The 27,786-nt window shown below is 40.2% G+C and overlaps 1 protein-coding gene across 1 annotated transcript in view; it reads right to left on the bottom strand.

The window, feature by feature from the left end:
• The window catches only part of LOC113405062 (AP2-interacting clathrin-endocytosis protein-like), a 66,506-nt gene that overhangs the window by 37,534 nt on the left and 1,186 nt on the right, over positions 1–27,786 (bottom strand). Inside the window, exons 2-4 of the mRNA XM_026655630.1 lie at positions 25,821–26,018; positions 7,819–8,099; positions 6,779–6,896 (exon numbers count right to left, since the gene is read on the bottom strand). Of these exons, the coding sequence (XP_026511415.1) occupies positions 6,779–6,896; positions 7,819–8,099; positions 25,821–26,018 (597 nt within the window). The remainder of the gene's footprint in view (positions 1–6,778; positions 6,897–7,818; positions 8,100–25,820; positions 26,019–27,786) is intronic.

Here is a 27,786-nt window from a genome sequence, read left to right on the forward strand (position 1 = left end):
AATTAATTGCGCTGTTAAACAATAATAAAATACCATTTAAATATTTTTGGATATTTTCTACATTTTCAAATATATTGATTTCAATTACAACCCAGAATACAAAATGTACAGTGCTCACTTTATATTTATGTTTGATTACAAATATTTGCACTGTAAAAAACAAAAAACAGCATTTTTCAATTCATCTAACACAAGTACTCTACTGCAATAGCTTTATCATGAAAGTAGAACTTACAGATGTAGAATTATGTACAAAACAATAACTGCATTCAAAAATAAAACCATATAAAACTTTAGAGCCTACATGTCCACTCAGTCATACTTCTTGCTCAGACAAACAAGTTTGTTTATATTTGCAGGAGATAATGCTGCCCCCTTCTTATTTACAATGTCACCTGGAAGTGAGAACAGGTGTTCGCATGGCACTTTTGTTGCTGCCATCCCAAGATATTTTCGTGCCAGATGTGTTCAACCACAATTCCAGAGGTCCATGCTGATGACGGGTTCTGCTCGATAACAATCCAAAGCAGTGTGAACCGAAGCATGTTCATTTTCATCATCTGAGTGAGATGCCACCAGAAGTGTGATTTTCTTTTTTGGTGGTTCGGGTTCTGTGGTTTCCACATCGGAGTGTTGCTCTTTTAAAGACTTTTGAAAGCATGCTCAACACCTCGTCCCCCTCAGATTTTGGAAGGCACTTCAGATTCTTAAACCTGCGGTTGAGTGCTGTAGCTATCTTTAGAAATCTCACATTGGTACCTTCTTTGCGTTTCGTCAAATCTGAAGTGAAAGTGTTCTTAAAATGAACATGTGCTGGGTCATCATCTGAGACTGCTATAACATGAAATACAGTAACTCCTCACTTAACGTTGTAGTTATGTTCCTGAAAATGCAACTTTAAGTGAAACAATGTTAAACTAATCCAATTTTCCCATAAGATTTAATGTAAATGTGGGGGGTTAGGTTCCAAGGAAAAAAATTTTGGGCAGACAAAAGGCTTTATATACTGTACAGTACTGTACTGTGGTGGGGAGGTGCCCCGGCTTACCCCACACAGGCACAGCCCGCTGCAGACAATGAGGCAGGTAAGGACACTAGGAAGCACCTTGCACAGCAGCAGCTTCCCCCGCAGAAGAACAGGTGCTGACTTTGCCAGGCCTGCCTCTTCCCATCCCCACTCCACCTCCTCCCTGGAGCACGCCGCGTCCACGCTCTTCCCCCCTTCCTCCCAGTGCTTCCCTGCCACCAAACAGATGTTTGGCAGCACTTAGGACTTTCTGGGAGGGAGGGGAAGGAGCGGAGACGCGGCACTTCCCCGCTCCTCCCCCTCCCACCAGTGGGGGATTCAGAGTTAGTGGGGCCCTGTGCCACCACTTCATTCTTTGGTGGCAATTCAGCGACAGGTCCTTCCCTCCGAGAGGGACTGAGGGACTCGCCGCCGAATTGCCGCTGAAGAGCCGGACGTGCCACTCCTTTCCGTTGGCCACCCCAAGCACCTGCTTGCTGTGCTGGTGCCTGGAGCCGGCCCTGCTCCCTCCCTCCCAGAAAATCCTAAGCGCTGCCAAACAGCTGTTTGGCGGCGGGGGGGGGAGGGAGGGAGTGCTGGGAGGGAGGGAGGGGGAGGAGGCAGAGAAGAGAAACTTGTGCAATGCTCCCTTGTAAAGTCAGCCAAATGACGTTATAAGGGAGAATTGCACAACTTTAAATGAGCATGTTCCCTAATGGAGAAGCGACGTAACTTCGAAACAACGTTAAGCGGGAGGACATTAAGTGAGGAGTTCCTGTATATGGCAGAATGTGGGTAAAACAGAGCAGGAGACATACAATTCTCCCCTAAGGAGTACAGTCACAAATTTAATTAACGCATTTTTTTTTAAAGGAGCGTCATCAGCATGGAAGCATGTCCTCTAGCATGGTGGCTGAAGCATGAAGGGGCGTATGAATGCTTAGCATTTCTGGCATGCAATTACCTTGCAATGCTGGCTACAAAAGTGTCATGTGAATTTGCCTGGTCTCATTTTCTGGTGACATTGTAAATAAGTAGTGGGCAGCATTATCTCCCGTAAATGTAAACAAACTTGTTTGCCTTAGCGATTGGCTGAACAAGTAGTAGGGCTGAGTGGACTTGTCAGCTCTAAAGTTTTACATTGTTTTGTATTTGAGAGCAGTTATGTAACAACAACAATCTACATTTGTAAGTTGCACTTTTACGATAAAGAGACAGCACTACAGCACTTGTATGAGGTAAATTGAAAAATACTATTTCTTTTGTTTATAATTTTTATAAATATTTGTAATAAAAAATAATATAAAGTGAGCACTGTGCACTTTGTATTCTGTGTTGTAATTGAAATCAATATATTTGAAAATGTAGAAAAACATCCAAAAATATTTAATAAATTTCTCTTGGTATTCTATTGTTTAACAGTGCAATTAAAACTGCACACACACAAAAAATCACAATTAATTTTTTTTAGTTAATCGTGTGATTTAACTGTGATTAATTGACAGCCCTACTTTATTTCCTTCTAGTCTATAATTGCCTATATTCCCAGGCTCAGACGCAAAATAGGGAGTAAAACAGCGTGTTTGATTTATTCCTCTCCCTCCCATAAAACAAACCAAATCATTCATCCAATTCAATATCCCATCTCTAGCAATGCCAGGTGCTTCAGAGAAAAGTATAAAAAGCCCCATAATTAGCTGTGCTATACTCCCATTCAAATAACCTAGTAGAGAGGCAGAAAGAGCAAGCAAGCAAGCGATAAGCAAGTGGAAATTGCTTCCTCACCCCAACTCATGATTAGGGTATACCCTGAAGGACTAGCTTTTATACATTGTATCTTAGCTAGTATAATTGCAGATGATTTTCTCATTCATATTAATTTCTTATGGTTTGACATTAAACTTCAAATTTGAAAGTTACTTTGCTTCAGTTACATCTTTTTGCAGAAAATGCAATAGGTTACACACTATATAAGAATGGTATTTCCTTTTATATACATTATAATTTGTTGACTTTTAAATTATATGAAAGCACTCTTGTTTTTGTACAGGATAAAGAAAGAAGCAGCATACAATTTGCCTTCTCTTCCCCTGTCAGTTTATATACTGCTATCTCTCTCATATCGTTTCTTTCTTCTCCCACATGTCCAATCTAGAATCTCTCTTCCATTTCTCCCACAAGCCAGCCAGCAATATTTAAATTTTCCTGGTATCCTGCTAATCTGAATTAGATAGGTCAACCCCTAAATCCAACAAGGATGCTGCAATAGACCAAAACAGCCCTGAGCATGTGAAAGTGAATTCTGAACATGTGACCTTCTCCATTTACTCTCCTGCAAGCTAAACATATTGTCTTTGTTTTTGTCAGTTCCCCTCCAAACAAGCTTCAGCAATGAGCAGGAACAGATTAAGCTGCAAGGCTAAGATCTGTTTTGTATGATACTGAACATTTAAATAATGCATGTTAAGTAAGATGGCTACCCAGTGAAAAAGTAGCATTATGATGTTATTTAAACATGCTACATTGGTGTATCTTGTATGCATTACAATGTACATTTGTATAGGTTCCAGATGTGTTTGATGCAGAAACTAAACTTGCCCTTGGTTTCCTGCTGCTATGATCTGAGCCACATAGCAGAGTAACTTGTTCAGTCTTAAGTATACAAGTCACTAGGGATGGTGACTGTTCTCTTGCAGTATTTGGGACCTAATTTTGTAACCCTCTCTCAAACAGTATTCCTTACTCAAAACAAATAGTCCACTGAGGTTAATGGGACTACCTGAGTGAGTAAAGAATACTCTCATGAGTAAAGATTGCAGGATGGGCCTTGAAATTGCCTGCAGTTTGAGGATATCACTTCTCAATCTGGGATGATAAACAAAACTCACTGCTATCTACACTGCAATTATACCCAAAGTTACCTTTCCCTGACTCACTTTAAGACACCCTCTACTGTTCAAATCTCTATGGGATACTGAAATGATCAGCTGATTTTCTTGTTTGTTTCACAATGTCCTAGTTTTCCTCTTCTCTGCTGATATGATGCACTGCCATATTTTCTGATGTTGGCTAGACTAGATACATTGCTCCTGGCAAGATAATGGCCTGAACTGAAACAGCTCTTGCAGATGGGTGGGTTTTTTTGGGAGGTGATCGGGGGGGGGGGGGGGGAATTCCTTCTTGCATTAAAGTTTCTATTTCTCTGTGAAACTGAGAACGTCTTTTTCTCAGTTCTACATCATCCAAAGAGAAGCAACCTACATAAACACCATTTCAGATATGCAGCATCCAACATAACTTTAAAAAAAACCCAAAACAAAAAACCCCTACCACATTCCCATATCTTCTATAGTAAATAAAATAATCAGACTTGTTACATTACATGGATTTTCCGAAAACAAGACTTTTTTCCTCTATCCTAACTCTCTCAATTATATATGTAAAATATTAATGAAATGCAAGCAAAATGGAAAACTATTTCAAAGCTGAAAAATATTATCTGGATTTATGCCTGCCTTCAGGACAAATCAGAAGAGATAGATACTGCCTGATTATTGGCTTTTTCAAATACCTATGAGAAAGATGAATACTCAGAAAGTCATCTTGTTCACTTTACTATTCTTTACTTGTACATTGGAAAAAAAGTAATGCATCAAAAATGTAAAAACCCATAGAGAGCTTTTCTATTTAAAAAAAAAAGTCAGCTTGACCAATAGGTGGAGTGCAACACAATAAGCTGACTGACTTAAGTGAGTTGCCTGCGTAATCAAGGCCTGGTCTACACTAGGACTTTAATTCGGATTTAGCTGCCTTAATCCGAATTAACCCTTCACCCGTCCACACTACAGAGCCAGTTAATTCGAATTAAAGGGCCCTTTAAATCGATTTCTGTACTCCACCTCGACGAACGGAGTAGAGCCTAAATCGATTTTGTTAATTCGAATTAGGGTTAGTGTGGACGCACACCACCGAATTACTGTATTTAAGTTAATGGGGTAGTGTGGCCGCACACCACCGAATTAATGTGGTTTAAAACCGAATTAAGGTGCTTAGTGTGGCCGCGCACAATCGAATTTATACAACCTGTTTCCCAAATTCGAATTATCTAAATTCGGATTAATCCTGTAGTGTAGACATACCCCAAGGGAAACACTTGGCCCACAGTGTTCTACACAGATTATATGATGGTAGATAATCTGTAACAAATTTGGGGCTCCTATCTCAATAACTTTTAGGGTATATCTACACTGTATGCCCCTCCCAGCATGGGTATAAATAGCAGTGTAATTGATGAGGCACTGCTTAGGTGCATAAAGACACTTGAACTTGTGGGTATGTACCCTACATGCTCAAGCAGTGCCTCCCCCAACTACACTGCTGTCTTTGGCACTGTAGTGTCCTGTTGCCCAAGTTTTTCCCACAGAGCAGGGAAAGGCTCCAGCAGCAGGGAAGCTCCAGCAGCTCCCTATGGGTGAGCCACTTCTCTTCCGCAGGGAGCTGCCAGAGTCTTGCTTTTCACTGCAGCACATAGCTACACATACATTCATGCTGCTGCCAGTGGTGTGCAGTGCAGATATAGCTTTACATTCACATCTTCCAGAACTCAGGTTGCTCTGGATGCATGGGCCATATTTTCTATATCATTCCAGCAACCCTTCTGCACCATTCTGGCTGTGTAAAGGGGCCATAAAAGAGCCAGATCTCCCTATCATAGGTCGAACCTTAGTTTTCATGTCTCTTATGCTTCCTCCATTTCCCTGCAGTCTCTTGCTATGGGGGAAGCTCAGGAATGTGCATGGAGGTTGTGGCTTTCTAAAACATGCCAATTAGCTCTTTTCCAGCTTCCTACATCAAAACCAACAGCAGAAAATTGGACCCCACCACAGAGAATCTAACCTAACCTAACCAGGGATTTCCCAACTTGTGTGCAATTAACAATCAGAACAGCAGGGAGAGAGACCAGTGGCTACAGCTTGATATTTTTCTCCAGAAAGTTATAAATTGACTGAAAACAGGAGAGAATGGCCATCTCAGCTTTATCTACTGCAACATGAGAGTCCTAAATGGTTCTTAAGCAGAGTGATGATTTCTGGGTTATCAAGGGCTGGTAACTCTCTTGAGACAAGGAGACAACATTCACTTCTGCTTCACTGAAGTGGTCACAGTTCTCTTGTGGACAGGTAACAAGGGGAGGAAAAAATGGAAATGGAATCTTCAGGGCACCAAAGATCTTTCCTTTCCATCCAGGGGGTTTCTGTTTATTTGGGCTAGTTTTATTAGGCATTAATTAGTATCAGTTGACTTGTAGTTTTATTTATTTATTTTGACAGACTAGATTTGTTTACAGGATTTCAAGTTGTAACATTGTGCTGTATTTAGTTTTCTTTAACTGATTTTATTGCAATAAATATATTGCAGCCTAATTCTACTTTAATTTATACTAGAATGCACCTAACGTAAAAAACACAGAGCTACAATATTAAAAGCACATTATATTTTCTCTCAAGACTTAAAGTTATCACAAGAACGACAGCTGTAATCACAAGGAAGCACTTCAGTTACTACAAAAATACTACCGGTCTCTGTGGTGAAACTAGCAAAGTCATTATAGTAGTTCTAACAGTACAAAACAATATAAAGACATCATGTTAAGAATACTTTATTATATTAAACCTATAGAGCAACACAGCTAGGTAGCATTAACAGTGTTTTATACAGAAAGGATTGCTGGTGAAATAGTTTACATTCTAAATTCATTACTTATTTAAATACCTGTGAGCTTGAAACTGGTTGCCTTCTATCCAAATGTTAATATCTGGACAACAACATTTCTTGTAGAGCATCATTAAGTCTTCTCCTAACCCAGATGCGGTTTCTAGTTCAGAATTACCTGTAAATGGGGGGGAAATATTTATTTATTTATACTAGATTATTTTGAAGTTGCAAACAATTTCAGGCATCTGAAACAAAGGATACTAAAAAGACAACATATTTTATATCCATGCTACAGCTTTCACATGGGATAGTTTATTTCCTTCTGAAATGCACATTTGATGAAAGCCTTTTCAGACAAACTTACTAGTAGTGGAGAATAATTTCTATGTGTTACTCTTAACTGAGATATTGGAAGTTTTACCAGCCCTTGGCACTTGGAGCTCAATGGAAGAGAAGTGCTACTGTTATTGCTGTACGTGAAGATGTATGTTGTTTGTTCCCTTTTCTATACAAACCATACATACAGTTTCAAGGAGATTGGTCTCTGAAGAAATTTAAGGTCACTTCTGCCATCAGAGACAAAGGCTATTAACTCCTCACAAAATGAAAAATGGATATTTTTATATTTCCCCATTTGCAGGACTATATGGAATGGACTTGGCCCTGCCCCCCCACTCACTACATGTACATGAAACGCAGTGGAACCAGTGAAGTTCCCTGCAGTGAAGAAAAGGAGGGACCACCCACTATGGAAGCACTGTATCAAAGGGGCCTGTGCCTACATCTGCTGTAGCTCAGAAGAGGCATTGGCACCAATGCAAATGCACCAACTAAACGCTCCTCTTCCTCAGGGCGTGTTACTACATTTTCATTCTGTGGCAGTCTGAGTGCAAGGGATACAGTTTCTGCCACATTCCTGTATGCTCCCTATGGAACACCCATTTACCCAGGGCATGAGGGAATGATCTGGGCCAAAGCAAAGAATATTCATCTTGGTCTGGTTAGTGCAATAACCATAAACTTTACCCACAATTTTTGAACAAACCTACACTGATGTTTAGGTAGCTAGCAAAATCCACACACAATTCTAACTTCACCTGGCTTAGTTGCATTGCCTTCAGCATGACTGGCTTCTAGAATTTCATCTTCAGTATTAGGTGAACAAACAACTTCTCTTTCTATGGCTCCGTCCAGAAAATGCTGATTAACAAAAGTTGTTTTATCACTTCCAATGCATTTTACACCTGATATTTGAGTGTTCTGAAGACTACCAGATGTAAGGCTTTCATTTTCCTGTGTTTGTCTGGGCTCCAGTACTCTTTTCCTCAGAGTTTCTTCCTCGATTTCCCTAATGTTTTTATCAGACGAATATACAACCCTAGAAGAAGACACTGAAGTTTACTCATGTAATTTTTCAAATGTTCCAAAATAGCAGCTCGAAAACACATTTATATATTATGCTTAACAAGGCTTATATAGAGAAAATATAAAGAAAACAATTACTTTTGAATTGTATACTGAATATAAAAAAATTAGTAATTAAGAGAGTACATGAAAATGTGCAAAATCTGTGAAAATAAGTGTTGAAATATTTCTATAGCCCTGCACTAGTGCAGCCTTCAAAAGAGTATCAGCATATCGTGTAATTTACTACCTGAATGCCAGGCTGTAGCACTGCATTTCTTTTTCTAACATTCCTTGGTAACTTATTTTCTTTGCTGCAGGGAGAAAAATCTTTAAAAGAAAATTTAAGACCGCTCCGTATCTCCTGTGTATCCCTACCATCCACTAGCAATAACAGACCCCCTACTGTACAAACTGGCCACTCTTAACAGCCAATATTAAGGATGGCTGATTTATCTGTGCAGCTTAGCAGCACCAACAATAAAATGCACTCATGTTAGTCTCATCATTACATTTATAAAACTGAAAGGTAAAAAGATTCTAAGGAACACTGTAGTTACTAAAACACAAACGATTAGAAAGTCAGAAATTTAGGAGTTTAAATTTTACTTCAAAGAAAACCAAGTGTATGTAAATACTCAATTAATAATCACACAAAAACCTCCCTCTTGCGATATCAGCCTTCCATTTTCCCTTCAAACCTACTTTGTAAGATGTATTACTTTCAGATGAAGGACTTTATGGGTTTACAAAGTCCAAAGTGCATAGCTGAGATACTTCACTTGTACAGTTGGGTTTCATACACATATCTTCAACATTGTTAGATACAGTAAGCTTTGCTAGTTTCATTTAAAAGCTATAGGTACATATCTGGGCTCAGGAGATTCACACTTATAGATATGTTTACTTTGTGTTTAAACATCACTCACTCTGTGGCAAGTGGGATTTTTGTGAATACTAGGCAAATAAATATATTTGTCTAATCAGGAATTAAGTAAATTTTTCTGCAGATTGTGTATAGCCTGGTCCTTGGCAAACTAGAGGAGATTGAAAACAACCCTTCCTAGGTCTTTAGACATAGGCCTTTTCCTATGTCCTTTGGCTGAGTGGAGTAGCTTCCCCTTCTGACAACTCCATAAATTATTATTAGGGTACATGTCAGTCAAGAAAAAAAATGAGAAACTGCAGAGAAGGAAAGGGGATGGAGGAGGCAAACTGGTAGCTAGCATTAAGGGAGCATGTGTCTGGACGAGTTGAGGTTACAGTGAAGACCTTTTAAAGATCAGTATGACTCCAAGTCCTTTCCCCCCATGGATTTTTAAAATCTTCATACCTCAAGGTGCTTGCAGAGTTCCTAAACTCTGAAGCTCCTGATATTTACAGAGCTTTCCATCTTTGGGTTGGGATGGGCTGAGGGATGGAAAGAAGAGTGGAAGCAGCCTAAGAAACCTACATACTTCAAAGAATGCCAGGCCTACAGGGTTGACTGTGAGGAGCTGGCAACTTCCAATGGAACACATTGAGCTTTCTTCCGACTTCGCAGAATTACAGTTGGACGCCTTGCACCTCTACAAGAAGTTAAGGTCTTTAACCTCCATATATATCCCCAGCACACTGTGCTATCCAGATCCTAATATCTACAGCTGTGGATCAAGGGCTCTGTTTCAGTACAGTTTAGGAGCTCCAAAGAGCAGAACCCCAATGATCTTTTGGAATTTTGTTGGATTCCATGATGTCATTCTAAGAAATTTACTTTTCTACATCTGAAGTATGATTCTGTGACTACATCTATCCAACAGCTTTCCAAATAAGCCTCATATAAAGTTATGTTAAAAAAAATTTAATTAATTAATCAGCACAGTTTGAAAATTCTTCTCTCCTGTATCTTAAACAGATTTAATCAAATTTCAAGGTTATTTGAACAAAGAATATTGCGCACTAGTCAGACTCACCAATTTTGAAATTGAAAGGTGGAGGGAAATCTTAGAGAGGGGCCTCAATTAGGCTTATAGTACAAAGGAAATCATCAAAACTTCAACTCTTTCCTTATTATGATGTGTTGACAGTTATAGTTTTCCTAGATTTACACTGAAACATTATTCATTTACTCACCAGTGACATACATGGGAAGTACAAATATAATGTACAAAAGAGGAGAAATTAATTGAAACAGAGTAATTGCTAAACCATACGAGGCCATTATTTTAGCATCCTGCCTACAGCAACTGCAAACACATATCCCCAGATACATTGCCCAAATGATCAGATGTATTAGGACTAAAATAATTCATTCATGCGCCCTGAAGATAAACACCGCACACCCTGAAGAATGCAATACAATTACTCACATTTTCTTCCCATACAGAGTTACAAAGTTAGTCAGTTTAGCCAGTTTTGAATTCTTGGCTGCTGTGACTGGATTTTAAATAGATTGGCTATGTACCTCATCAGAGCATTTCTTTGTATAGGATCTAGATTTATTGCCCTCTAGTATCATGGAGGGTACTCTTGGTTCTTAGATTACTTGCAGGGACTAATCGGTTTTCACTATATCTTTCACAAATTTTGACTATCTCAGTCCCTTTAGCTGTTCTGTTCAGGAGGGGAAAGCCTACTGTTTCCAATCTCTTGTCCTGTGTAAGAGGACACCAAACCACTAATCATTTTTCTCATGCACTCCAGGATCTTTCCAAGTCCCACTACAGCAAAGATACCTTTGTAAAATCCTTTATTCAAAAGATGCACATCTGAAAAAGAATCAGATATGCAGTGTGTTATCTGAACTGCTTTGTACAAACTGTCAAATTAACAAAACCTTTTCTGTTCAGATGAGAGATGTATTGTTCCTTAGTCTAGTCAGTAGGTAAATGGGTAGTCAAGGCCCTTATGCTGCACATCCTTTACCAGTGACACGGTTGATTCATCTTCTTAATACAGCTGTCAAAGAATTCCAATATTTCTTCTGTGCAACAAAGAGAAAAAAAACTGGTTCCTGATAGTGAATTTCCATGCTCTGACTGGAAATCTTTACTGTCCCAATTCAGCCAAACACAGCAACTGTGTAATAGCTTGTTTTGAAACACTACAGTATAGTAGGCCATACTTTTGGCTGATTTACCTCATGTTTAAGTATTATTAAAGGTGGAACTTTGAGGTTGACCAATCCTCAGAGTTCCACACATTATTAATAATCAACCAGTTCTCTCAATTTGCCAGCTCTTAAGACCATTAAACAGTACTTTGCTTTCTGTTCTTTGAGGGTGCTTGTCTAAGAGTGTGGGCTGCATAATGCTCATTGTGGTCAAAATGATTTCCTGGAAGCTTCGTGTAGCACAAATTACTTGAATTGGAGATACACAGGTAGATAACATAGATGACTGATCAGATGCACTGTGAGGGAAAAGTAGGTGTAATACCTCAAATATTAAGGAAAGGAATTATTTTGAAGCACCAATGTAAACAAAAGTGACATATGATCAGGTTTCTGTAAAGTCAGGGTTTTTTTTTTTTTTTTTTTTTTTTTCAATTCATTTACACTCATCCTGAAGAAGCATTTCCTTCCATTAGCCAGGTCACGAAGGCTAAATCCTTTGGGAAGGTTCTAAAAATAAAATAAAATAAAAAAAAAAAACCCCAACCCATCTCAAAATCACATTGTTGATGCATTGATTGATAGTGTGTTAAAGAACGTGCATTCTCCTTGGTGGCACAAAAACTCTAAATCTGATCTGAAAATGACCTCCAGAAATTTTAAACTGTGGGTTGGAGTCAGATAAAACTTGTATATGTTTATTAGAAATCATATACTCCCAGAAAATCTGAAATATTTGTGTAGCGACTTCTGCCTGTGAAATACCATCTGCTTTTAACAGTCAGTCATCTAAATTAAGGAGGATATGAAGTTCTTCTTCCCTGAGCTACGCTATGTTGACAACTAAAATCTTGATAATCACTTGAAGGGCTGACAAGATCTCAAGCAAAAGTACAATGAAATGGCAATGACTTTGTCCCACCCCTAAAATACTTGCTGTATGCCATAAGAGACAGAATAATAGTGATAAACTAATTGGTAGTGCACTTTTTAAATGTAGGCCATGTCTACACTACAAAATTATGTTGCCACTGCACTTATTAAATCATTTGTGTGCATGTTCCCACTTGGCTCTATGTGTTGGCAATGCACGTCCTCACTAGGAGCACTTATATGACTGTATTGTTAGCGAGGGGCACTGTGGGAAGGCTCCTGAAAGCCAGTAACAGTCACCGTAAGCAACGCACACTGACACTATGTCACCCTAATTACATCAACTAGGGCTCTACACCACTTGGGGAGATGGTGTTACTAAATTGGCATAGGGAGGCACTTATGTCGGCAGGAGCCAATTTTAAGTGAAGATACTTCCACAGGCTAGGTCAATGAAGGTCGCTTATGGTTGACCTAACTGTATAATGTAGAACACGCCACAGATATATTACATCTTCCAGCACAAAGGGCCCCATTTGGTTCTTATACTAAATGAGCACCAGGAGTGATTCCACGGAAATTAATAAAAATACCTTAGTGTAAATGAGAAAGAAGTCAGTTCCTGGCCCTGCATGGGCAGAGGTTTTGGGTTGTTTGTTGTTTTAAGTTACTCAGTTCAAGGGTTGCACTTTGTCTTTTAAGAGAATTAGTCTATGTTTTATAGGTCACACATATGCCTCAGTTTGTCTGGTTTTCTCGTGATTAGGAAACAGGTAGAATATAATTAAAACTGTGATTTTTTTGATTGCATTAATTTTGAGATTATGACCCTCACTAACAAGAATAATAAGTTTTCTTGATAAATGCCCAAGCCTAGATTGTTGGATACTGAACTGAGCTGTATCACTCGTGTTTCTGAGAAACATTATACTGAATAACTTAGTTTTTGGAGAGCAGCAAGTATACATTTCTCTCTTATTCAGTTCCCTCCACAGATGATGTACTTGCAATCAGAATATAAATTTCTCTCAGACAACTGTTTCTCCCCTATTGAGGCAATAGCGAACTTAGAATGGTTGAGGCGAATGTTTTAATTTGTGCCTATGAGCTCTTCTAAACAACTTCTGTCTTCTCTTGCATGAAGTTACAACTATGCCATTGCCAGAAAAAGGTATGCGGGTGGGGAAGCCAACAGCACCAATTCAAATCCACTCTTTTTGTGAAAGAATCAATGAATGACATAAGAATCCTCAGACATTTGTGGTCCTAGAGTTCTTCACCGCCGTTTCACTTCCCTTTGTTCAATAGGCTCAATGTTTGAAACCTCAAAAGGCCGAGCAGGAAGCTGCAGCAGGCTTTCTAATGTGTTTACAAAACCAAACTTGAAAGTCGTAAAAAATGTGTCTGAGGCTTAATTTAGGCAGAATAGTACTTTCAGAAGACAGTTAATTCTATTTTAAATTCAGGTTTCTGGATAAATAATGTATTTAAATAAACGGATAAGTCAAAGTAAGCATATTTCATTTATTTGTAAAGTATATGAACAGCAAGAAGCTATTGGAACACAAATCTACAACGTATCTGTAAAGGATACTTCTGCTGTGAAGTGGATGCTTTCTACCACTTTGCTGTGACAGTGAAATACTGACACACTGGAAAAGATACTGTCACAACTTCTAAGTGGCCACAAAGGTTTGGATCCCAGAAGTCGATTATTTTCTTGGGAGACAAAATAAGTGGACACAGACACAATATAGATCCTATTTGCTTTATTTACAAGTTTTACAGTCTTGTGCACTATGGTTTTCACTAGGGACTGTGGATAGCAAAAACAGAACTTATGACTCCCACTGCTCCAGAAAGTAGTTATATTGATATTGAAATGCTGTCCATAACCGCTCCAGAATGCTTCATGTTTACACCTACTGCAACACATTAAACCTTCTGAGTTATGACTATGCTAAGATGAAGGCCAGCTCTACACTTAACTTTTACCAGTATAGTAATATCAGTGAAGGGTGAGATTTTTTTTTTTTAAAAAGTCATTTCTATGCCAGTAAAAGTCCTAGTGTAGATGTGGTTATACAAACATAAAAGTGCTTTTTTGCAGTATAGTTTATTTCACTTGGTGACCCAGTGTAAGTTAAACCAGCAAAAGCACTTTTTTTTGCTAGCATAGGCTGAATCTACACTAGGAAGTTTGCAGAAACAGCTACACCAGCAAACCTCTTCTAGTGTGGATTAGGCTCAACTCACACATGACCAGGTGATCCAGCTGCCAACCAAAAGCAATCTTATGATTTGCTGTGTCCCTTAGACCCTGCTACACTAAAAGGAGCCACTGGCCAGTGTTTGCAGCTCAGAGGATGGTCTGACTCCTTAAGACAAGTGTTCTTCAAATTCCTTCTCACCAGACACGAGGCATCAGCTGCTTCTATTCCTTACTTTGGTCAGAGTTCAGTTCTCAATGAAATCAGTGGGAATTATACCATTCATTTCAGTGGGAGCAAGATCTGGCCCTCAAGCAACCACTAGTGCACTTTCCCAGTGAAAGATTTCTGTCCATCTCGGATATTTTTATTACAAATCTATGGATTCCTTATAGTATCTTTGCGACAATCCATTGGTTCATTGAATTTTCCCAAACAAAATCTTATCTTCACTGCTCAGTCCTCAACTTTCACTACAAAAATCGGGAGTATTTCAGATACAAATGAGTAAATGCGAAGCTTTATCATCAAATCTCTATTTTACTCCGTCCTTTGCAAATGTTTATATCCATATAATGTTTCTCTTTTATGAAGTAAACATATAAGACAGACAGTTCTAGCAAGGAACAGAAGCAGACTAAATGTTTTCCTTGTAGATCAACCTACATGCAAAAAAGCAATTCCTAACGAATAGAAATGTTCTTATTTTACAAAGCTTGGTATTCTGTTCACACTTGTCATTTAAGGTATTTACACTCATTTTTAGAAGCTGTTTATTTTAAAAGTTTGTTTTCATTGAGAAAAAACACAAAAGTTTTTCTGTTGGACACTTCGCAGTAACCCGAAGCTGGAGCTCCATACAGCCTCTCACATTTCTCCCCTTCTTTAATGTAGAGCTCGGTTAAACTTGCTCTTCTGAGAAGATACTGTAGTTTAACACATATTATACTTCATGTCAAAATAAACTGATTTTTTCCTCTTATGCTGGACAATTTAATTTCTCATTTTTTCCCCCATTGTTCAATTAACACAGTCTACATAGTGGTTTGACTTCCATAATTCAATAAAAATGGAGTGAGGTAGATTGCCTGTTTCAAAGTTTATAAACTGCATATTCATAAAGCAGTAGGTTTGTTAATTTTGTTTGTTGCTATTTTGGAAGACAAGAGGGATGTTTTCAGCAATAATATCAGAAGATTCAAATTAATTTTAGGATCTTTTCCACTTGTGTTTTTATAACATTTTGACAATGATTAAATATAAAATACACACAAAGTTCATAATTTTATAATCTCACAGTATTGAGAAAAGTGACCATTAGCCATTCTGAAACAACTATTGAGAGTACAAAAGCAAGGGGGGGAGGGGGGAGAGAAAAGGAGGTTATAAAGAGAAAGAAAAATAATCATTATCAGCATTTACTGCAAAAGACAAAGCAGACAGACTGCTTAATCACACCCTAAGTAATCTGTAGTCTCCATATGCATGGGATCCTCTGAATTATTGTACCTTATGGAGAATATGGCCTCTGCATAATTTCTTTTGCAGTCAAATAGGTTAGTAAACAGCAGTTGAGACCCATGCAGATTCTCTTTTTGTATATATAACAGTAACTTGTACTACTCTAACAACAAGAGGATTAGGCTGTTCGCATGCCAAATAAACAAACTAGAAACAATATACAACAGCATGCAGCACTGTTGTGATAACCCACCACATGAGTTAGTACTGCACTGCAGATTCCTTATCTCAGTTCATAACACAGTACAATCCTAATAGTGAGAAAAAGATCAGCACTGAAGCAGAAATACTGCTGAAGTGCAAGAGCCTCAGAGAATCCCTTGTGCATGGTAAACATCAAGTTAATATTTGGGTAACTTGAATTGATAATATTCAAAAAGATGCACCTCTCTTGGATATGTAGCTGAATATATGCTGGGGGGGGGGGCGCAGAATAGGAGGGACTCACCACCTCCCAGTGTTCCTTATAACCCATTTCCTTTTCCTGTCTCCTCAAACTGGTCCAACAATATACATTATTCTCTCTCTCCTAGAATAGCCTGGATTGTTAACTATCACCATCAGAAAGAGAAATACAAAAACCTACATGAACAGAATCTCTAAAGCATTGGCTTTGAGAATATTACAAGGACATCAATGGAGGATTTATTTTGTTTAAAAACAGATATGCCTCTTTCTCAGAATAACCTATTAGCGGCTGATGGTCATTAAGTTATATGCAATTAAGTAATAAAGTCATCTTATGCACAAGTTCTCCAAGATGACCGTGAAAATGGGAATTCTGTTAAAGTATTATTACAATTTATTTATAATCCAAAATGTATTCAACTGGTATTGACAGTTAGGACTTCTGCTATTTTAAAATATTCAGTTCTTAAGTACAAGTTTCCACAAGCAGTTCTGGATGTGCTATATTTGCTACAACTACCTTTCAAAAATGTGTGCAGCATAAGGCTACGTTAGCTAGATCCAAAAATAGAGCTAATTGTCATCTTCTGTAATATCATTCTAATCGCCTGTAGTTTTGACACACACTCCACCTTCTGGTTGTTTTATTTTTGCCTCTGCACACGGAAGATTAGGAAAGGCATGAACAGTGAGTTCAAGAGGTGTGTGTACAATATGAGTAGATGAAAGATAATGAAATCTGAATGAGGGCAATCTCTCAAAGTTAGTAGCAGTAGCTAGAGCCTGATGATTTTACAAAAGAACAGGTTGTCCCTAGGACTACAGTACTTAAAAGCAACAGACAGTCCTGTGGCACCTTTAAGACTAACAGATGTATTGGAGCATAAGCTTTCGTGGGTGAATACCCACTTTGTCAGACGCATGCGTTCACCCACAAAAGCTTATGCTCCAATACATCTGTTAGTCTTAAAGGTGCCACAGGACTCTGTTGCTTTTTACAGATCCAGACTAACACGGCTACCCCTCTGATACAGTACTTAAAAGATTAGCTAACTATAGCCCATGATGGGAGGGCAGAAGTTTCATTTCAGAGAGAATTGCTGCCTGCAATTAATGTACTAGATTTTGTGCCCTTCTACTGGCTGATGAAGAACCATAAGAACATAACATTTGCCATAGAAAAATTAAACCACTGGTCCATATCTTTAACATCTAGCGTCAGTATCTGATTCAAACACCCATGGCAGGAAGTATCACAGTGTCAATAGAGTTTCCTTGTATTTGATCTAAATGTATTGCTTGTTAACTTCAATGTCAGTGTCTCTTGGTACCTATATTTCACGAATGAGGCTTAAGGAAGGGGGAAGAGGAACTTCATGTATCTAGAATACATCAGTCTAATTCTTTCTAAGCTCTCCTTTCTAGGCTCAACAAACCTATCTTTTTTATTGTAAAATATGAATGAATACCAAAATAGTATGGCAATAAAGTCATGCTGAAATGATATGAAGCAGCAAGATCATAGGGCAAAAAACACAGGGCAGTATTTATCATTTTGTGTTCAAAGTGCATATGATAGAAAAAGGTTTCTTCTTTGCGTACTACAAAGTTATCAGGGGCGGCAAGTTATATGGGCCTGTAGTGCCCAGGCTATAGCAATATTCAGGATACAGGGGCCTGATTCCAATGTTCGGGGCCGGGTCTCTCCCCCGGCACCACCTGCCGCCCCCACACGCCTCCCCCAAGCGTCCCTCCCTGCACCCTGGGCAGCAGGCGGTTCCTCCCTGCAGTTCCCTGCTGCGCTCTGCCAGCTCCCAGCATCAACTGCCGCCACAGTGTCCTAGTGCCCTCCAACCACTAGCGCCAGGGCAGGCTGACCCAGCCCCTGCCCTTCCACCTTGGACGGATAGGCCCTTCCCTTTTCCGGCACGACCCTCCACAAGCACAGGGGGCTCCCCTGCCCACAGTCACTGCTTCTGCCCCACACTGGGCACGGGGCAGCCCCATCCCCCACCTCCAGTGAGGGGTGGCAGCAGGGGTGGAGGCACACAGGTGATGGCAGCCCACCCCCACCCCAGGGGAGTCGAGGGGGCTTTCTGGACCTGAGGAGCACGTGCAGTGACAGTGGTGCGAGGTGAGTGTGCTGCCAAAGGAAAAAGGGGATCCCTGCCCCGGAGCTCGCTGCTGCCGGCGTGGGGAGGGCTGGGGGGAGTCCTCCTCTTTGGCCCCAGCCAGGGGCAGCCTGCCTGCACCCCAAACTCCTCATTCCTGGTCCTACCCCACCCCAAAGCCCACACCCGCAGCCAGATCCCTCACCCCACCCCAACCCTCTCCCCCAGCCCTGAGCCCCTCCTGCACCGTGAACCCCTCATCCCCGGCCCCACCCCGCACCCTAACCCTGTACCTGAGCCACTCCCACATCCCTCATCCCCCCCACACCCCAACCCTCTGCCCTAGCCCTAAGCCCCCTCCCACACCCCAAACCCCTTCTCCCCAGCTCCACCCCAGTGCCCTCACATTTTTACATTATTTTAAAAAATATATATCGGCTTACAAGGCAGGTGTGTGTGTGTGGTGGGGAGAGGTGGGCGGGGGAGGGGGAGACTTGGACCCGTTCTGGGCACCACCAAATATTATTCAAACCTGCTGCCCCTAAAAGTTATTACTCAATGTAATACGAACAGGCAAGAAGAATTCATTTGTTCACAATGTTAACAACTTGATATTAAGGATTTTCATCATTTATCAATTCTAGGTTTTTAAATTCCCTTTAGGTGCCTCAGTATAACTTGGGTATTTAATAAACTAACAACACAGCACCTGAATGAACATGAGCACTAGAAAAGCAAGGAAGGGAAATCCAAGAGAGGAAAAAGGAGGGAGCAGGGGAGAAAAGATAGAACAAGGATAAAAGATAAATGGATGAAGAAGAACACCAAAGGAACAGGGAAAATTTCTTTCCAGGCTGAGAAAAAAACCTTTGTATTTCAATTAAGTGGGAGGGTGCTGAGGGTAAATAAGAATGAGTGTGTTTGAGAAAGTAAATGAAATAAAAGAAGAAAATTAGAAAGCAACACAAGACATGTCTGGAGTTTGCTTAGTCAAGTTCGCTTTAAAAAAAATTAACTTCTTTTGCATAAAGTGTTAATTTGGGGTCTGAGGTGGCGGTAGGGACACAAACATGGAGTTGTTGATGGGCACCACTTCTGAAGTGGCACATATGCTTTTTCTTAGGGTGACCAGATAGCAAGTATTAAAAAAATCGGGACAGGGGTTATAGGTACCTATATAAGAAAAAGCCCCCAAAATCGGGACATCTGGTCACCCTACCTTTTCTACACTTAAGAGTTTGCCGTTATAGATATACCAGCAAGAGTTCTTTTATTGGTATAAATTGCATCTCTGCTAGAAGGTGTTTACTGCTCCCTCAATGGAAGAAGCAATAACAGCAAAAGGACTTTTTTGCTGATATAACTGTGTCGACACTAAGGCTTTTGCCAGTATTGCTATGTCAGGTGGTTAGAAGTGTGGAAAATGTAATACTTCTAACTGACGCAGCTAAGCTAGTACAACTTTCTAGTGTAGACCAGGCCCTAGGCACTAAGGTGATGGGCACATTAGAAATGACTTAAAATAGACAGGATTCTGAATTATATTGTTGCTTCCTATTAGGTATACAACTAGGTATAGATGATGGGGAACTTATTTCCCCTGAAATTACAAATTCTGAATTTAAGTTTCTTTTTCTTAAAAAGAAAACATTTAATAATGAAAAAAGGAAGAGTAATAACTATTTACAAATGGAGTTAAAATAATTGGTGGAGCCACTGAAAAAGACATTCTTAAACAAAGGATTTTAACGGCAGGTACAATGCTGAGAAGTAATTAACAAAAACACAGAAGAATTATATATAGCTGTTGAAACTGATAACATTCCTTATTCCCTTTCCTTTCACAAGCTTTAGAGATAAGAGAATCCAATTAGAAAATGGTAAAGGCTCAGAGCCACAGAAGCAAAAGATACAGTAATGGAAAGATTCCAAGACTACCTGATTAACTGGTCACATATAAAGACTTCACAGTGCTACTGGCAGTGAAAACTTCTGTAATGTAAAAGTAATCACATCTGTTATTAATCCACTAATGTAGCTTTAGTGCTACTCTCTCACATTAACTGCACTATTGCGGTTAAGATATTGGACTAAGTCTCAGGAGATCTGTGTTCAATTCAGTTCTATGACAGATTTCCTGTGACATATTTGTCAAGACAGTCAGTTTCTCTGTGTCTCAGTTCCTCATATGTAAAATGGAAATATTTTCTGTCTCACAGGATTATTGCAAGGATAAGCTTGTTAACATTGGAGGTTCTGGGACCATACAAGTAATAGAAAAGCACTTCTGAACAATATCAGATGACAGATTTAGTCTTAATTATTTTTAGACCATTGTAATGCATATGTTGCTCAATTTCTCCTTGTTCTAAGGAAGGCAATCCACTCAGCCAAATCCATAACTGAGACCTATAATGCCAACTTTGTATTTTGCCACTCTCTCCTGCACTGCTCCAGCCCATTCTGTTTTTTTCTACTTAGGTCTGGTCTACACTACAAAGAAAGGTCAACCTAAGTCAGCTTGCACCAACCTAACTGTACATGTACCTATGCTATAATTTGTCTCCCAGCAACATAAGCACCGTTACAGCGATGCAATAACATCACCACCTGAGCAATGCAGAGCCATGGTCAACCTACTACATGAACAAGCACTAAAGGAGGATGGGATACTTTGCCAGTGAGCTTCACTGGTATTTGCTGACAGCAGAGGAATGATGAGACTCAAGAATCTTAGGTTCCATTCCAGGCTCTGCAGAGGAGTATGACCTAGTGGGCACAGACTCTTCTGACCATTCCCTCCAAACAGGACCCCTCCTGCCCCATCCCTTCTTATCTGTGCCTGTTCCTCCCCCCTTTTCTCCCCCCCACCCCCCGGCTCCTCATCCTAGTCCCATTCTCTTCATTTAACCAGTCATCACTCCTCAGGCATCTCATACTAGTCCCAGTCTCCTTTCCCAACATGTACCAGTTCCTCTTTTACCCAGTTCCTTGTCCAATCTGTCTCTCCCCACCCTGACCTCCAATCCACTCTGCCCCCACTGGCTCCCAGTCCCAGTCTCCCTCCTCATCCCATCTCAGTGTCCTGTTCCTACCCCACCACCTCATCAGTCCTGGTCCTAATCTGTTTGCCCAACCAGTCACAATTCTCCTCCCTACAGCTCAACTCGTTGTCTGATCTGTCCCCATCTCTTTCCTCTGCCTCACTGGTTCACAGAGTCTGGACCCAGCCAGTCTCTGTCTCCACACACTCTACTCCTAGTCCCAATTTCCCTTTGCCCCGCCACCCCCAACAGCCTCTAGTCCTAGTCTCAATCTACTCTCCTATTCCCCCACTCAGGTCCAACTCTTGTCCCCTCTGCATTCAAATCAGGCAGCTTCCTCCTCCACTCTGCCTGGACCCTGCAAGAGGGCATTGAGAGCACAAGAAAAACAGCCTTCCTGTTCTCAGTTCCAGTGCCTGGCTCTGGCCCACAGCAACCCAGAGCTGCAATTGCAGGGAAAATCCTGTTCAGCTGCAGGTTGGAACATGCCCAGTGTAGACAGAGTCTTCAGAGATTTTAGCTGCAATGTTCCAGCAAGTCTCAATGGAGCATGTGCAAAGTGAGATTTTCCAAAGACTTATTTATGCATATTTTCATGGGGATGGCAAAAGGCACATCCCTAACACAAAGGTCAGGCCCCTGCCAAAGTTCAAGTCCCTACTCGAAAGGATGGGGGAAGCCAAAGCTTCTCAAAAAAGGTTGCCAGGAATATTTTAACATGGACAAAACAATGTATTTTTCCCTAGCCTCGTTCACAGAAACAGTTGGACTATTTTGGCTTAAGTTTAAAAACAAAACAAAACAAAAAAACCTTCAGCCTGAGGCAGACACCCAGCATAGAAAATTTCAGCCCAAGCAGTTAAAGTTTGTAATTGTTATAAGCAATTGAAAACAGGGTCTTATAACGGCAAGTGTCAGCAACCTTAATAGGCTACCAGCCCAACCCACTTTAAATATAGATATGTAGGTGTACACACACAGCATTCATATTCAAGGGCAAAAATATAAACCAAAGCATTTAATAACACGAATACATAGTCAACCATTCTCCCTATTCTGCATTTTCACCTCCCTAGCTCTGCCCTGAAAAGTGAAACATAGCTGCTGTAAATATGTCCTTATGAGTCAACATGTTGTGGTTTGCATTTGTGATGTCTAAATAGAGAAAAACTTCTTTGATCAGAATTATCCATACAGTACCTTGATGGTTAAGGAATAAAATTAATAAAACTAGGTTCCAAGTCTGCAAGGGAAAGTATCTACAAAAGTGCTTTTCCCCCCTTACAGTATTGAGGCTTATATACAGTTCCCTCACACACACAGGTTTTGTTTAATGACAGCAGCATCTACCCCAACCAAAAAATCCTGTCATCTAAACACTGAATTATGAATTTTACATGACTATGTTTCTACTCTTTACCTCATCAAGGGCAATAAAATATTCAATCCGTCTTTCACCAGTTACTGTGGCATATGGAGAATATAGAATACTGATGGTCTGCGACAGTCTTCTCTTAAGAAAGAAAGTGAAAGACCCTGGCTGAAGAAATTATTTCTTAACACTGACATGCTTGTTCTCCAATTATTGACCTATCCAAGTATTGCCTTCTTAGAGAAGGCACAGAGGCCTGTAGCAAGACAGCTCCAGAATTATCTGGATTCCTCAAGTCTTCTTGAGCCTTACTCTGTACCTAAGTACAGAGAATGGAATGGCTGCATCAGTTGAGGATGTCCTCGTGACAGAGACCTGTTCCTGGCAGACTTTAGCAGCTGTAGATAAGGAGACAATTGAATGACACCCAGGGTAGTACTGGGCAACTGCTCATCTGTTTAAATGTTTCTCTCAAGTGGAATTCACCTGGTCATCCTTCCTGCTCATAAATGTACACAAAGTCATTAGGAGGATTATTGAGGTTATATGAGCTGCAGTTAGGTTGACCAGGTGTCCCAATTTTATAGGGACAGTCCCGATATTTGGAGCTTTGTCTTGTATAGGTGCCTATTACCCCCTGTCCTGATTTTTCACAGTTGCTGTCTGGTCACTCTAGCTGCAGTGTCTTCAGTATGCAAATTACACCCAGCTTTATTTCTCCAGCTCATCTGCCCTATTCAGAGCAGTTGAGTGACTGTGCTGAAGTGAGATTATGGATCTGAAGTATATCTGGGTGAGACTCAGTCCAGACAAGATTGAGCATAACATTTCTAGTTTGGAAGAGAACATTGGTGATAGTATGGGAAGGCTGGGTCAGTTCCCTTTGTTGGGGGACATCCTACTACTTATCACACATGATTGCAACTGAGGGTCCTTAGCTGTTTCTAGAAATTCAGGCTGCATCCGTGGCCAAAAGTGCTTATTTCAGGAGACTTCAGTCTTTTTCAGATGCAAGCTTTACTACAGCTATCCATATATTTGTTACTTCAGAGTAAACGCACTCTACATGGTGCTACACTGGAGGACAATCCAGAACTTTATCTAATATAGAACACAGTGCCCCCTTGCCTTGCTTACTAGAGCTTCATGCAGTGACCACATTACATCTGTGCTCCAAGACCTACACCATTTAATTTCTGGGTGTAATTCAAGGTATTGTTTCTGACTTATACAGGTCTAACCGATTTGGGTCCTGGCTAACAGAAAGACCATCTCTTCCCCATGGGAGACCTCTGCCACCGAGATTAGTGGAGGCACACAACCTGACACATTCCGTCTTTACCTGAGAGAGGGCTGCTAGAATGCTGTTCTCAGTGAGGAGCCACTCAACTCTGAAATTTGCTTCCCTCACTTGGTCCAATAAAGTTCAAGGCTGTAGACCTTTAGGGCTTTTTAAAAGGCCATCTGTTTTTCTAGACTTTTGAGAAGATGGAAGATTAGGAGGATGTACATATTGATAATCATTTAATCCTTCAGCACTAAGGCACAGGTGGGAACCCCCAACCCCACAGATGCATTTATACATAATCTAGAGTACATAGAGACGGGCATTTAAAAAGATTAAGGTTTATATTTAGACATAGTGTTTTGAAACTCAAGTTGTTTTGTAAGACTAGCACATATTTTTCCTTGGAGAGACTGCTGGACCCTAGGGACTTTTACTTGCTTTCCAATGAACACAAGTTAATTGAAAACAAGTGATACAGAGCCATGAATTGTAGGTATATGATGCTTACCATTCAAGAAACAGAGGAGTAAGTCCAAATGTTTAATTAAAAGATGTGGGAAGTTATGTCCTGTGGCACTGGTTCAGTATAAGAACCTACTACACGACCACTAATATACGCTGCTATTGGTATGATGCTATGTGCAGTATCTCACTGAGTAATTTTTTTTTTTAACTACACTCTCAATAGAAGTTGTCATTTAAAAGTGTTATTAACACCAAAAGTTCCATGTTTTATATTATTTTGAAGACACTACTGTTAACATCTCAGTAGGAAACTGAATACCATGTTTTAAGCAATATCTTCTGGATTTTTAAAAAGAATCTACTGCTTCCATACTATATCTGTTTTCAACCATCTGCCCATACTTCCACCACATAAGTTACAGTCATCTCAAAAAAAGAAATTTAGGTCATTAATGGTGGCAGCCTAATATTAAATTCAGTGAGTCAGCCACTAGCCTTAATATCATACAGAGGACTTTCAATATTTTCACCTTTAATGACCTCTTTAATGGACACTATATATCATTTTTTCCATGTTACCATACTGATGGTAGAGCAAGTCCTTTGACAAGATCTTTCATCAACAGAGTTGGTCCAATAAAAGATATTACATCACCCTCTTGTCTTTCTAAGATCTGTAGATGTTTGAAAATTTACAGTTTGAAAGTTTTATTACTAGCTCTTTAAAATATAAAATGTTTCAATAATAAAACAACACAGATATTCAGCACAAGCGGCCTATTTCTTTACAAATGAACAGGTTAATAAAGTAATTCAAGGAATAATGCTGGCATTCATTTGCTACTTGCTGACTACTTTCCATTTCTGTTATGGCTTCATATTTACCAGATGTGTTAAGCAGCCACAATAAACCATGTCAGTATTTAGCAACAACAGAAATCATAAAACAAAAAAATTATTTCAAAACTACAATTATCTGTCCTCCAAGAATGGGCTAATCAGTGTGAGTAGGCATGGGTGGATTAATTGCTTAAGATATAGTACTAAATATTCTCTTGCCCCAATCTCCTCTCCCCTAAACTAAGGATCCAGTCTTGCTACTATTGACATCTGTGGTAAAACTCCCATTGATGCTAATTGGAACACTATCAGATCCAGTAACTTTAAGCAAAACTTAAAGTTTTGTTGAACAGATTCTCTCCCCGACACTACAGAACATACACAAAAAACGCTGACTACAAGTCCATTTTAATTTTTAGACAGTGAAATACAAAATATATATATAAAAATGATAAGATAATTAAAAACTTACTGCAGAAATGTTTTAAATTCTGAGGGCTCAAAGTTCTCCAGATTAAAAGTTTCATGGTCTTTCAGATTAGTTAATTGTTTTCCGGTACAGTATAAGAAGAAGTCTGGAACTCTTGCTAAAAGCACTGCTTTATGTGCTCTGAATAGAGTATGACCAACACAAAAAGTGACATCTGCATGTATTTCTTCTTTAAGAAGCCTGTTAGAGGACAGGAATCATTATGCAATTAAATTCAGATCTAGAAGACACATTCTAAACACTGTTTGTAATATACTGGAATCTTTAAAAAAATGCAAATTTTTTTTTTTTTAATTACAGTGAAATATGAATGCCACAACAATTCAGGATGTAGTCATCTGGAAAAAAAAATCCTGTTGAAGCATTTTAACTCAATTCAGTTGCTGGAACTGACCCACATCTTCAGCTAGTTAGACCAGCACTATGGTCCAAGTGCAATGCTGACACTGTGATACATTGCTATGGCACACAGACCCCCAGCTGGTGATGCCACTACTGCATCTTGATCAGTGGAACTGGAGTTAGAGGGCTCATGTTCCCTGGAGGGACTGTTATTAATAGAGCACCAAGAAAAATAGGGAATGCAGGGAGTTAGGCTGGAAGCAAATCAGCCATGTGGACAGAGCAATGGACAGCGTTTAATAAAGTTCCATTTGTTCAGCTTAACTTTGCAATGCTTTGCTCTTTGAAAATGAAACATGGTGGCAACAGCTGAGCTGTTTGCAATCTGCTGCCCTTGAGAAAGCTAAGTAAGCCCCCACAGAGCCCTGGATTTTGCAGACACAAATCCAGCCCAGTGATGGACCCAGTTGAAGGAGGATTTAGAGCTGTACACAGAGCTGGTCATGCAATAGGATAACAATAGCAGGAAAGTAAAATTATTATTTTAGCTTATTGGGGAACGAGAAGAGAGGTCAGCACCACACAAGGGCTCACCACTGCCTCAAGCCTCACAGCAGTCTAAGAGCTCCCCAAAGCAGAACAAAAACTGTTCTATACCCACAGTGAAATGCATTTCCGGTGGGAGACTGCATGAGGGGGTAAAAGAAGTGCCCCAGCCTATGACAACAAGGAACGTGGAAAGTTGAACCATTTTTGCAATGTGAGCAAGAGAGTTTGACCACCACACCTCCTTCCAAGCATACCATAAGAGTAATGGTAAGGTGGAATCAGCTGCAAAAACAGCTCAGAGACTGTTACACAAGGCTGTTTCTTCTGATTCAGGCATTGTTATCATTTGTTGGTACGCAGAAATACTCCATCACAGGGGTACCAAAACAGTCCAGTGCAGACACTGACGTGATGAAGGACCAAAACTTACCACCAATGAGGGGAGACCTGGTGTAGCCAGAAGGATGGGGACACTGCCAAAAGAAGATGGCCAACAATCTGAGAAAGCAGGCACTAAATGTACAAAAGGTCAGCCAAGAACTTACCCTGGAGATAGGCATTCCTGTGAGGATCCAGCCTTTAGAGACTCACCAAAAGAACAGGACTAAAGGAGTTGTGAGGGGTGCAGTAGCAACCAGGTCATACAAGATGACTATGCAAGAGGGACAAGTGATCTAGAGGAACGGGAGATGCATACAAGACAGCAGACAACACCCAGAGAGAGTCTACAGAGATCATCACAGAAAAGAGACACAAAGAAGTATCTGAAGGCCAGCTCCACAGGGAGGGAGGAGACTCAACAAAGAGACAGTTTGCTAGACTCAGAACCCTGGTCTACACTAGAGTTAGGTCAACATAAGGCAGCTTATGTCAACCTCACTCTGTAACTATCTACACCAGTGCTTCTCAAAGTCAGGCCGCCGCTTGTTTAGGGAAAGCCCCTGGCGGTCCGGGCCGGTTTGTTTACCTGCCGCATCCGCAGGTTTGGCCGATCGCGGCTCCCACTGGCCGCGGTTCACCGCTCCAGGCCAATGGGGGCTGCAGGAAGCGGCGCGGG

The sequence above is a fragment of the Terrapene carolina genome, unplaced genomic scaffold (assembly GCF_002925995.2).
Source record: "Terrapene carolina triunguis isolate 2854851 unplaced genomic scaffold, T_m_triunguis-2.0 Scaffold210, whole genome shotgun sequence".
Classification (NCBI taxonomy): domain Eukaryota; kingdom Metazoa; phylum Chordata; order Testudines; family Emydidae; genus Terrapene; species Terrapene triunguis.